Below are 11,994 nucleotides of genomic sequence, written 5' to 3' on the forward strand. Positions count from 1 at the left end.
GGGATTGGAATGAATTACGTACCAGTGTATGAGTTTGGTTGAATGAGGTTACAGTGATGGACGCCATAAGATTAGAGTGGAAGAAGAAGAGAGCAAAGGGCGGAAGCCACGAAGAGTATGTGTGGGAAATGGGTGACAGCGATACAAGTGGGATCTTTTATAGTAAATGCGCCGTTAGGAGTGCGAGAATTATGCATGTGACATCCCCAGCAAATTTGCATTATAGAAATTCAAATTCGTATTCTCATTTTCACATGTTGAAATTTCGTACCCCTTCAAACCTAATTGATATGTTATTTGGTTGTTTCTCCGCATGAACGCGCGCGCAACCCCTCTTAATCTCTTCTGAATAAAGAAATGATAAGAAACTTATGCTTGTTCACTAAACAACATTTGTTGGAACAAGTATGATTTGTCTACAATTTGTAAGATGTTATCTTTCGCGAGAATTGAAATGAAATATAATTGAAACATGAAATATGGAAATCAAATATGGCGAGAGAGATACTGTGATTCTCAATTTCTCATTCACTTACTTTGTAAAAGATTATGTGGAATAAAAAAAAAAGTCGTTAAAATCATAACTAAAAATCAAAAGAAATCAATTAATAATCTTTGTGAGATTTTTGTTATTCAATCGATTAGCTGTCATGTTGTACACAAAATTACAAATCGAATAAACGAAAAACAACGAGGCATCTAGCTTGTGTTCCCTGCTTTATTCATGATTTAATTTACCCCTGCCTTTTTTATTTTCTCCGTTTCTGATTTTCTACTACGCGGTTACATCAGTACCCACCATTAACGAAAGAAAAGGAGGAGTGACAAAAAAGGGTAATTACTTTTTAAATGCCAAATTCTTGGTGTTTGATTCTTAAGAAAAAAAAATTGAGCAAAAATATTTTTGTTTTGTTATGAATAACTTTGTGGTTGAAACTATTCTGTTACTCTTGTATCCATGAATATGTTATTCCTTTTGGGATGAATAATTATAATTATTATTTTCTCTAAATTTTTTCTTTATTTTTTTATATTTATCATGTTATGAACATGATTATTTTATTTTATAAAAAAAAATATATTTTTCAAATTAATTATGGACGTACTAATTAAATGATTGTGTAAAATTTTTTATATCATCAACGTATAACTCTTTTTCTTTCAATAAAAAACAAATTTTGTGTATAAAGTAAACACAAAAAATAAAATATGTTTTTAGTTCATAATTTTTTTATATTTTAGGTTTTTCAAAATTTTTCTTTTACTCGTCAAAATTTTTAACTTATTTCCATACCAAGTTTTAGTCATTTTATCATCAACTAACAGAGTAACATTAAATTTATTATTATTTTATTATGCTAAGACGGTTCAAAAATTGTTTAAAAATGTTTGGTAAAGTTAAACATGCATCAAACAGAATTACCAAAATTTGTTTCCTCCTTAATTCCAGGAAAAGAACTCAGGAAGATCCTACGCACTCCTCAAATCAACAAACAAAATCTCCATATCAACAACCCTTTCTCCTTTTTCTCTGCCACTCTCAATTTCATTCCGCCTACCTTGAGTATGTGATGAATATTTTAGATTTTACACGAAAAAGTAAATAATAATGGTGGGGAATGATCGATCGCCTTGCGCTGCACTCGAGCAACGTGATTCTGGCTGACATTGTAGGACTCGTCGTGTTCCCCTTCGCTCCATGCAAATTTAAGTTTTGAATGAACACCATCTTACTTCCTGGGGTCATATCTCCAAAGTAACTCTTCTTTAAAACCAAACTTATATATTGTTGTTAATTTCTCAAGTCATTTGTATCTCTCTATATAACTTATTTTATGCGCTATTTTAAAATTTTATATCATTTTAAATTTATCTTGCCTTTTTTTTTTATGGAAAAAGTTGTTGTCCAGGTAAGTATTTTTTAATACTTAATATTTTAATTATATGAATTTAGTTGATATATTATATCACTAGAGTATAATTTATTTGACATGTAATTTTATTGAGAAATACCGGAATTTTTTTTACATGGAAGATGGATACTAAATAAAATTTAATTATATATACAGTAAGTTTATATATAATAGTTATTTAATAAGAAACTAATTTCTCATAACGTAACAACTAAAGTTCAAATGTTTAGTGGCCGACGACGGTGATCTCATGCCTTTGTGGGAAAATACGTAGTATCGATTGATATCTGTAATGTGACCTTTTAAATTAATTGACAGTTAATGTTGTCTTAAATATTTTAAAAATTAATTATATGATTACACACGTATTATATCAATAAGCAATTGCATTGATATAGGATTTTTTGCCTCATAAATGAAAAAAAAACACGAAATTAATTAAACGGAAAGCAAGACAACTAAAAACTTCGAGGGAAAGAAATCTCCATGTGATCCACTTGAAGTCAGTGGCTTTGTGAAATGTGAATACAGCGGTCAGTGGTTGCATATATATTGAAGCTGATATATATAGGAATTTGATATCAACAAAATGATAAATCACATGCATGTTAGCATAAACAAGCATTATTATATTTATATTAAAAGATTATATTAGTGAAAATAAGACTAATGCTTTTACAGCTTTTTATTAGTCAGTGTATGGCACTTTTATAATGTAAGAACTTTTTATTTATTTGTAGTAATTCTGTATTAGGCTATTGGGTTAAAGAAGAGTTTTAATATATACAACAAGTAAAGTTCCTTTTAATTAAGTGCCCTGAAAGTGTTCTTGATATCAAATCAGGAGGAGTATAACGATGATAAATTTGTTAGATGGTTAACATTTAGAGGGATGATAAGCATGGTATGAAAGAAAAAATGACGTGTGAGGATGGATATAAGAATTAAGAAAGGGGAAAGGAGCAGAGTGTGAGTGTGTGGCCCACTTGCGTAACCGACGACGCCAACCATCCCATTCCAAAGTAACAACTCAACGACACTTGTTTCTTCCCTTCTCATTCTCTTTCTCTACATTTCATTCATTCTTCTCCAATTAGGGCTTTGCATTTTGCATTTCACTTTCTCATTTTCCCATGGCTACTCACCTTCTTCATATCGAACCCGCCGAGCTCCGGTTCGTCTGTAAGTCACTCTTCTCTCCTTTCTTCTTCTTCCCAATGATTTGCCATGATCACATCATCACAATGTGCTCTCTCTCTCAGTTGAATTGAAGAAACAAAGTTCATGTTTGGTTCAACTTGCCAACAACACTGATCACTTTCTTGCCTTTAAGGTGCCTTCTTGCATTCTCCCCTTTCTTTTCTATCTAACAACCAAAACCAGATGAATCTAATGCCAATGTCACAACACAACTCGCAGGTAAAAACAACTTCACCCAAAAAATATTGCGTCAGGCCCAACATAGGCATCATCAAGCCCAATGATAAATGTGATTTTACTGGTATTTTTCCGTTACTGCATTCAATTAAACATTTTAACGCACACATATATATATGCATGCACTTTCTACATTTTTAGTGTCCTTTTATATGTGTGTGTTGGATGCAGTTACTATGCAAGCTCAGCGCATGGCACCGCCTGATATGCTGTGTAAAGACAAATTTCTTATTCAGAGCACAGTTGTCCCGGTTGGAACCACAGAAGATGACATCACCTCTGATATGGTAAGGTTATATTGATTGTTTATGCAAATTGTTTGGTACACAATCCCTTTCGATGTAGACACCACAAGAGAAATAAGGAAGAGAGAGTGAGAGATGAAAGGTCTCAAATGGAATGACAGATAGGAAATAAAAAGAGAAAATAGAAAGAAAATTTGATAAATATTAATATATTATGTATTAAAATTAAAAAAAAGAAGAGATAAGAACAAAATGAGGTGAAAATGAGATGAATTTGTATTTTGTATGTTTATAATACAGATACTCAAAAGGTGTAGATGTCGTTCTGAGTGTCTATAAATCAGAGTTCATTATTTATCTATTTTCTCCCTGTTTTGAGATGCCAGGGATATATGGGAAGGAGAAAGATATAATTCAATAGTCCAACTCTCTTGTTTCTGTTTTTTTTCCTTTAAAATATTTATTTTTTGGGTAGGTTGAATGATTTTAGACCTTTTCTCTTTCAACAGTTTGCAAAAGACAGTGGAAAGTTTATTGAGGAGAAGAAACTACGGGTAGTCCTCATCAGTCCACCATCTTCTCCGGTGTTGCTTCCAGTAAATGGTGATATGAAGCATGATCCATCCAACGAAATTAATGTGCAAAAAGATAGGTTGCCCAGTGGAGTTGAAAACATACCTCCCCCTCGTAAAGTGAGCTCCTCTCCTTCATCATTCCCCTTTCAAACTTCAATCTCTCTCTTTCTCTCAATTTGCTTTGATATGAAGATACAGTATCTATTTTTTGTGGATATATATTGTAGACTTGCAGTTGTAGTATACTATGCATGACAATGTTAATTTTGATTGTGTGTGTCAGCTATCCAATAACCACCACCCTAATGTAAATCTGAAACATTTTAATTTTAGTTCAACATGGTGGTAGCATTTGAAGTTCTGTTCCATTGCTTGATATATAATAAATCTATACCATTTATTATTCCCACGTATCAGGTTTCCGAGGAGGTTAAAGGTTTGGAACCAGCCCAGGATATGAAGGAGGATAGAGCAGATGAGGATATTGTCCCAAGACAAGCTGAGAATGTTGGTGACATGAAGCCAGCAAAAGATGATGTGCAGTCGAATTTAGCCAATGAATCTGAGGAATTGAAGTCAAAACTTAGTGTAATGGATTCAAAGCTAAGAGAGGTTAGAGCTCATGAATTTAGATTAGACTTTGTTGCAGTCACTTTTATGTCGAGTTTTCTACTCCATGTTCCACTTATACTTTGTTATATTTCACTCACTATTTTGCTGCCAAAATATCTGAACTTGATTACTCTACTATCTTAAATGGGAATTGATGGAGTTATAATGTTTGTTTTCAAGGTGTCTAATATATTTGATTAACTGACCATGTTACTATTTTATAAAAAATAAGGCCACGGCAATAATATGATAATACCATTTTGTTTTAGTTCTCATAGAGCCAAAAAAAAGAGAAAAAATGTCAAACCGTCTTCAGTATCATTGAAGTTACCATCTTTTTCCTGTATTCTAGTTCCATAAGTTGGCACTAAAGGTTGTAATATGCTTATGCCATGTCAGTTTAGTTCATAAAGATGTTGTCTCAGCTTATGGTACCTGAAGTTAGTTCCTTAAGAAGTTGCATCTTTTTTACTTTTTTGTTTTAAACTTCAAAGATGGAAGCAATCAACATATGATTATAATCTATGCAGGCTGAGGTAACCATCACGAAGCTGAATGAGGAGAGGCGCAGGAACACTCAAGAAAAAGATTTGCTTAAGAAAGAGTTGGTATGTTTTTGTTTTTTTATGTTCCATGTTATAAGTCTAATGGAAAAAAGATCCGCATGAAAATGCGTTTTCAGTTGTGGGATGTTCTTATACAGATAATCATTTAAAATTTTCTGATTAATAGTATTGTATTGTGATTCTTATTGGCATTGCATTCCAACAGTGGGTTTCATCTCCCGTCTCTTTAAATCAATGCAATTAAGTATTGAGCTATTTATTTAGTGATATCAATTTTTTCATGTTTTGTAGGAGGTGTTGAAGAGGCAAATCAATACGAAAGGAAATCAGGCTGGTTTTCCATTTCTGTTTGTTTGCATGGTTGCTCTTATCAGTGTGGCAGTTGGATATTATATTCATCCATAAGGGAGATAACTGCGTGTATAGGATAGCTGATGGCAGACGTTCTAAAATCATGGGTTTCTCCGTAATGACTAGATAGAGGATGGTTCATTTGTTTATTGTGATGGTTTTACTGGACAGATGTTAATATGTGATGTGGGAAGCTATGGAATTGCATGTGAAGTGAACTAAGCCTTTCAATAGAAGTATCACAAGCAGCATTCTGATTCTGATAAGCCTTTCAAAATCATTGGCCTGTTCATTAACTTTTTTAGAAATGTTTCCTTTAGAATCCGCCTGAGAGAGACACATCAGTGGAAGAATATTCTTCCAAATACCTTTCTGAATTTCTAGTTTCTGTTTCTATTAAAGGAAATCACACGTAAGACGTTGCAAAACTAGCACATAAATTAGCTGAAAGTTAGAATTTAAGAGCTGATAAATTAATTGATTGAATTAAGAGTTTGGTAAAATTAGTTGTTAAATTAGTTAATATATATAATTACATAAGAAAGATATCAACTATTTGGATATAACTTGAAATTCAATGATTATATATATATATATATATATATATATATATATATATATATATATATATATATATATATATATATATCCAAAAAATAATTACTACTTTTCATATTTTAGTTTATTTCATAAATTTATCATCTTAAATTAGGATTTTTTTTCATATTGCATGTTATAGTGAACGGATAAAAATAAAAAAGCTCGATGAAATTCAATTCCTCAAAAAGTCTTTTTTTTTTGGGTTTTTATTGGCTTAACTCAGGGTCATGTTGGATTGGACTAAAAAGACCGACATTTTATTTGAATTTTCCAAATTTTAAGCCAAAATCTTACATTTTATGTAGTGAGTCCTAGTTCGACCTATTTTATCACTTTTAGTTATCAGAGTTAAAAAGATTATCTTGTCAATAAATTAGAAATAATAATTAGTGATAATGTTTAGATAATAATTATAAAAGTTCATAAATTTATTATAATGGATTGAATTACAATGTAAATTTTTTTTTACTCTATTCATGCATACATTATAAGGGTAATATATATAAAGTAAAATAGACTTTAATGTTGTATTTTTTTTATATGCATGCACATTGCTGCGTTATTGGCCCAAACAGTTATTGCTCCAAACAATGAAGGGTGCTGATACCGTCTGAAATTTGCGGGTACCACTGCAATTACCTACTAAAATTATGACATCATGAGTTCAGTAGCGCTTTATTTTGAAACCTTGGTAATTTCTTGCTATGGTGAGATTGAGTCATGAAGTTGTGCAAACTATTCGGATACTTTTTTCTTTCTCAAAAATTATAATGGTATATCTCTTTCTAGAAGAATATATGTATACCATTGTTGCGGCTAAAACCATACAAAACTGGCACTTGAGTGACTATGCACTGATAGCTAGCTAGATCTATCAGCATTCTGTGCGTACTGTTATGAGAAGAATCATGCCAAGGAAAACATCGAAAGCTTAATCATTCGTATAATATTGCTTGTGCCTTAGAAGCAAATAAGATCGTACTATGATTTAGTATATGATCGCAAAACAAGTGTTCCAAGTTCAAAGCCCACAAAATTATCCTTCAAAAAATTGTAACAATAAATACAACCAAGCAACACAAAAACTATATTAACTGTCAAGAATTTCCCATCCATAACATGTATACACACAAAATTAATTCGAATCACCTTAACAGAGCATCAAGTTACAACGTAACACTAAAAAGCAAAGCAAGCAACCCCCTCTGTCTATGTCAACAAAATGAGGGGGACAAAAAAAATGCCCTGCGTTGACATAAATTCTTCCCCTAACACCTTGTCTTCTCTTTTAGTATCATGTAATGAAGTTGAAATGTTGTAACTATTGACAAAAGTGCACACAACCAAAGCCAAGCCAATTTTACACCACAACAACACCATCCATCACATAATCAATCAGTATCTGTGTGTGTGTGTATATATATATATCTTCTAATTAAGTGCAATGCCACTGATGAACACTTTGTTCAAGGGGTGACCCGGGAACGTAGGGTACAAAACCTCGTCCACCAAAGACGGGTCGCATTACAGAATCATCAAACTTGCGCCAATAGTGGTGAACTCCACGAGTAGGAATGCAGCTTAGGAGCATCCTCAAGGTGCTTGGTGGAGGCCCATTTTGACTGCCAAGAAGTGGCACAGTGAATGATTTTGGTGTCGATGGTGGGGACGGCAAGCTCATTACGTGTTTAGACCAAGGAAGCAATAGTCTCACAAGTGGCTTTGTCATCAACCCAAACGCCTGTACATTATTCATTTCGAAAACCATTATTGGTGGCTTTTTTTACTTTCCCATGTTATCATGGGGGAATTACACGTATCAAACAACCATTTCCTTTACATAATAAGAAAATGACACTTCTCCAAATCCACCAACGAACATTGTTTTTCCATGTCTAGTTAGTGGGGACTTTTATCACACTGGGAAAACATCATATCACTAATTGTTTATTTGGGTTCAAGATCATACCAACACTGTCCTCGAGGAGAAATTATTGCATGGAGCTCCACCACCTCATGGTTTTGATCAATTTCTATGTGTCACGTAGCTGAATTTGTTAATTTCTTTTTGTAAATTGAAAAACTCAACTATGTGTCACATGGAGATCAGATGAAATATAAATAGGCAGTAGTTCCAGACCATGTAATTATTTCTCGTCCTCAAGCAACCAGTGGTATGATAATTGAACATCTGGGGCATGGCATAATCACTACAAACCGTGCTTATCAAGAGAAGATTAGTGTCTAACCAATGTGCTGAAGAGTACAACAGTGATGGTACTAGTGATCATGATGGCATTCTCCCGCAGTTTAGTATGGCCCAGCCTGGTAAACTGCGTGTGAAAAAGTAGTTTATTAATACTAAAAGACTAAGGACGCGTTTGATTTTTATTTTAAAAGCTGCTTTTAGTTTTCAAAATACAACTAAACAAAGTTGCCTAGCCAGCTAGTAGAGGGTGGTGCAAGACAGAAAGAAGAGTGTGGCTGAGGGAGCTGTTGAACAAGATGAAAACAAAAGAAAATGATGAGAAAACATCTCTCAGCTGTTTTTTTGTTTTTAAAACACTTGTTTTGGAAGCAAATTTCAAAATTTGATAGATTTTTCATGAGAAATTGATTGTTGAATAGTGTGAAAATGTTCTAGAAAACAGTATTTAAAACTTGAAAGTGGCAAGAGATGAAGAATTAAAAGCAATGAAGTTTGATTCTTTCACCTGATTGTAAGCAAGTGCGATAGAGACAGCACCACGCATGAGACCAGCCCACCAAATTGTTACCTGTGAAACAAGATCATCGCAGGAATGTAACACCTCAGTTATCAAGAGCTCAAGACCCTGACAAGGAAACGGGAGGAAAGCACATACTTGTTGTTTTAACTCAATTTTCTCAGATTGAGACTTCTTAAGCAAGTTGGATAAGAAGGACAAAGGGAAAACAAATGCAGCTCTTCCCACTAAGATAAGTGCCAACAGCAACGAACTGACCCCAATTGATTTTCTTGGGCTAATAAAGACATCAAATCGTCAAAATGTTAATTTCACAGCTAAGAAAGTAGTTTCAAGGCGGTTTAATTTCATCTTGAAATCTTTATACCTTTGACTTACAATTCGCCACTTTTCTATATCTAATGCATCCATCCCCACATAGAGGAAGATAAAGATTTCAGCAATGAATGACAAAGTGGCAAAAACATGCCTGCAGCAGGGAAATTAATCAGTTAAGTAGTATCATTAGTAGCAATCTTGTACATGTCTCATGAATGTGTTGAAGAATTTCACGTACTTGGTTGTCACTCTTGAACTCTCTGTCACATTATGCCACGTGTAGTGAGACATAACAATGCCGCAGAAGAAAACAGTCAGAATGGCACTTAAAGAAAATAGCTGCCAAAGAAATAAATTGGTTAGCATTGGAATTTTTTACACTACAAAGGTGGTGGGTCGAGTTTCAGAGAATTTTCTTACTTCAGATAGCATATATGAAAGGTATGCCATGAGTACCATGAGAGCAACCTCACGGTCTGTAGAATGCCTGGGATTTGTCAGTAAAGGAATTAGGGAATAATGGCCAACAGTGTACTGGGATATTTCATTGTTGTGGTTAAGCATATTCAAAAGTAATGGAATTTAGAATTAACCTTATCAACTTGCCAAAATAGAGCTTCTTAATAATGAATGCACTGAGCAATCCAGCCTGAAAAACATAATTATACCAAAAAAATATATATCAATAATCCTAAGCAAATTGCAAGAACATCAGAAAAGAAGAAGGGACAGAATTAGAAAGTGGCATGAAAACTTACAAAGATTCCCAACACAGTGCTTGCAATGAATAAATACAAAAAATTCCCTAATAATTGCAAGGCAGTGGTTAAGTCAATGTGAGAAAGGTCAAAATTCTGAATTGCTTTGAAGAGAACTACGGAGGTAGCATCATTTACTACCCCCTCCCCAAAGACCAGGCTATATAGTAAGGGAGTCTCATCCTGATTAAGAACCTGAAGCATCCACATACACATCATTATTTTCAGTACAATAAAGGGAAAATTAAAACAAAAATTTGATGTGTTTGTTTTGAGATCTATACCTGCAACGTGCAAACAGAATCTGTTGCTGAAAATATTGCTCCAATTGCTGCATTCAATTGACTCAGGTAAGTAGAGATAGGAAGGAAGAAGGAATTGTTCCAAGTTTGCATTTAAGTCCAACAAATTACTGTAAAAGAAGGAGGTAATTTAAGCACACCTAGAAAATCTCCAATCTTCAGGGAACCAATGTCCAATTTCTGAAAAAAGTGTATGGCACCTATTCAAAATAAATAAGATTTATAATCAAATTGGGACACAAAGGCACTGAATACCAAATACAAATTGTTACTACTTTGTAATGTAATTTATAAAAGAAGCATTAATTGATGACTTCAATTACCTAGTGATATTATGCAGAATGATATCAAAGTACCAACTGCACCAAAGAGCATTATAGTCATAAAATTGCGGAAAAATTGTTTCTTCTTCACCTGAAACCTGGAACGGTTAAAGAATAAATTGAAATTAAAGTCAGTCTAAGAGAAGCAAGCATAGCCATTCAATTAAATCCATTTTGATTGAAGTATGAGTTCATTTTCCTAAACTGTTGGAATCATTGTTTCCAACAAATCATAATGCAACTTATATTATGCAGTTTAGCATGTAAATGAAAGCTAAATAAGAAAAATAATAAAAAAGAAGCAAGAGTAGTGAACTAACCCGGCATTGAAGATGATGGGTGGAAGAAGATAAATGAAGAAAAGATCTTCACTGAAGACAAGTATATGAGAGCTTTTTCCTCCAGTAGTAAACAATATAAAGACCCCAGTACAGAGACCCTAGCAAAGAAAAAAATGCTAGCTACTTTCAAATTCACGTTCTTGATATTGAAAAGGCAAGTAATAGAGATAAAGAAAGTGAGTGAGTCACAATGAGAAGGGCAGTGATGGATTCATTGATCCATCGGTTCTCCTCCAACAAATGACCGATGATGATGCAAGCGCAGAGAAGAGCAACAAAAAGGTTCATTGAGACGACGGAAGCATGATCAGAGGTCATGACTGTGGTTAGTTTATCATACAAATACAATGCTTCCACAGCCATAGAAGTGAAGAAACAGAAGAATGATTGTTTGCACGTGCTCCCCCCACCTATCTATTTCTCACATTCCAATTTCCAACTACTGTTGCATGTGAGAACTGAGAACTGAGATATGGTTGCTTTGCTTCGTTAGGACTTACGATGGAGAAGAGAGTAGTACTGTGTGTGTGAGTGGAAAGAGAAAGGTGGGAAGGGTAACCATTTATGTATATATATATACTTACGGAATCGTGTTGATAGGCATAGGTGTGTGATGAAATGAAAGGGTTGATGATGAAGGTTTGCAACGTAGGGAGCACTTGCTTTTTGGCATGCCAAAGCCAGTAGAAGAGGGGGACATTTGTTCGCACTTCACCCCTGCCCCACCTCATCATTCTGTCGGATTTTACTTTTTTCGTTACCCTTTCTTTCCATCCTTCAAATCTAGTATTACAATCTGTTACTACAAACGTGATTACGTGGGATGGGATCCATTAGTTACTATATAATATTATCACTAGTGAAAAAAATGTATTTTTGTTCATGTATGTTTTCTTACCATTTGAGTCTTAAAGATTTACTCAATTT

The 11,994-nt window shown here is 33.7% G+C and overlaps 2 protein-coding genes across 3 annotated transcripts; one reads left to right on the forward strand and one right to left on the reverse strand.

Moving 5' to 3' along the window:
* The first annotated feature begins 2,884 nt into the window (after window positions 1-2,884).
* LOC100801987 (vesicle-associated protein 2-2-like) lies at window positions 2,885-6,161 on the forward strand. Its single transcript, NM_001254380.3, has 8 exons — window positions 2,885-3,095; window positions 3,176-3,246; window positions 3,333-3,414; window positions 3,522-3,637; window positions 4,105-4,287; window positions 4,588-4,782; window positions 5,313-5,390; window positions 5,640-6,161. Exons 1-8 carry the CDS (start codon window positions 3,047-3,049, stop codon window positions 5,751-5,753), a joined length of 888 nt encoding a protein of 295 aa, NP_001241309.1. The 5' UTR covers window positions 2,885-3,046; the 3' UTR covers window positions 5,754-6,161.
* Window positions 6,162-7,307: 1,146 nt separating this feature from the next.
* On the reverse strand, window positions 7,308-11,740 carry LOC100791224 (sodium/hydrogen exchanger 2). Of its 2 annotated transcripts, XM_006600273.4 has the most exons (14): window positions 11,257-11,740; window positions 11,047-11,165; window positions 10,727-10,824; window positions 10,544-10,603; window positions 10,386-10,432; window positions 10,102-10,296; window positions 9,937-9,992; window positions 9,764-9,830; window positions 9,582-9,682; window positions 9,393-9,494; window positions 9,164-9,302; window positions 9,014-9,076; window positions 8,549-8,632; window positions 7,309-8,040 (listed from the first exon to the last, which is right to left on the reverse strand). In XM_006600273.4, the coding sequence occupies exons 1-14, from the start codon at window positions 11,428-11,430 to the stop codon at window positions 7,735-7,737; spliced, it is 1,611 nt and encodes a 536-aa protein (XP_006600336.1). In that variant the 5' UTR covers window positions 11,431-11,740; the 3' UTR covers window positions 7,309-7,734. The 2 variants fall into 2 exon arrangements, with proteins under 2 accessions (XP_040867212.1, XP_006600336.1); XM_041011278.1 differs by lacking the exon at window positions 8,549-8,632 and having other exon boundaries at window positions 7,308-8,040; window positions 11,257-11,703.
* Between the last annotated feature and the right edge of the window lie 254 nt (window positions 11,741-11,994).

The sequence above is a fragment of the Glycine max genome, chromosome 17, assembly GCF_000004515.6.
Source record: "Glycine max cultivar Williams 82 chromosome 17, Glycine_max_v4.0, whole genome shotgun sequence".
NCBI lineage: Eukaryota > Viridiplantae > Streptophyta > Magnoliopsida > Fabales > Fabaceae > Glycine > Glycine max.

What these genes read in the sequence shown, in the direction of transcription:
- LOC100801987 (NM_001254380.3), top strand. Translation starts at nt 3,047, where the DNA reads ATGGCTACTCACCTTCTTCATATCGAACCCGCCGAGCTCCGGTTCGTC. An exon ending in TGATAAATGTGATTTTACTG is followed by an intron (nt 3,415 to 3,521) that starts GTATTTTTCCGT and finishes TGTTGGATGCAG; the next exon opens with TTACTATGCAAGCTCAGCGC. An exon ending in ACATACCTCCCCCTCGTAAA is followed by an intron (nt 4,288 to 4,587) that starts GTGAGCTCCTCT and finishes CCCACGTATCAG; the next exon opens with GTTTCCGAGGAGGTTAAAGG.
- LOC100791224 (XM_006600273.4), bottom strand. Translation starts at nt 11,430, where the DNA reads ATGGCTGTGGAAGCATTGTATTTGTATGATAAACTAACCACAGTCATG. An exon ending in TTTCATATATGCTATCTGAA is followed by an intron (nt 9,683 to 9,763) that starts GTAAGAAAATTC and finishes TTTCTTTGGCAG; the next exon opens with CTATTTTCTTTAAGTGCCAT. An exon ending in TTGTACTCTTCAGCACATTG is followed by an intron (nt 8,041 to 8,548) that starts GTTAGACACTAA and finishes AATAATGTACAG; the next exon opens with GCGTTTGGGTTGATGACAAA.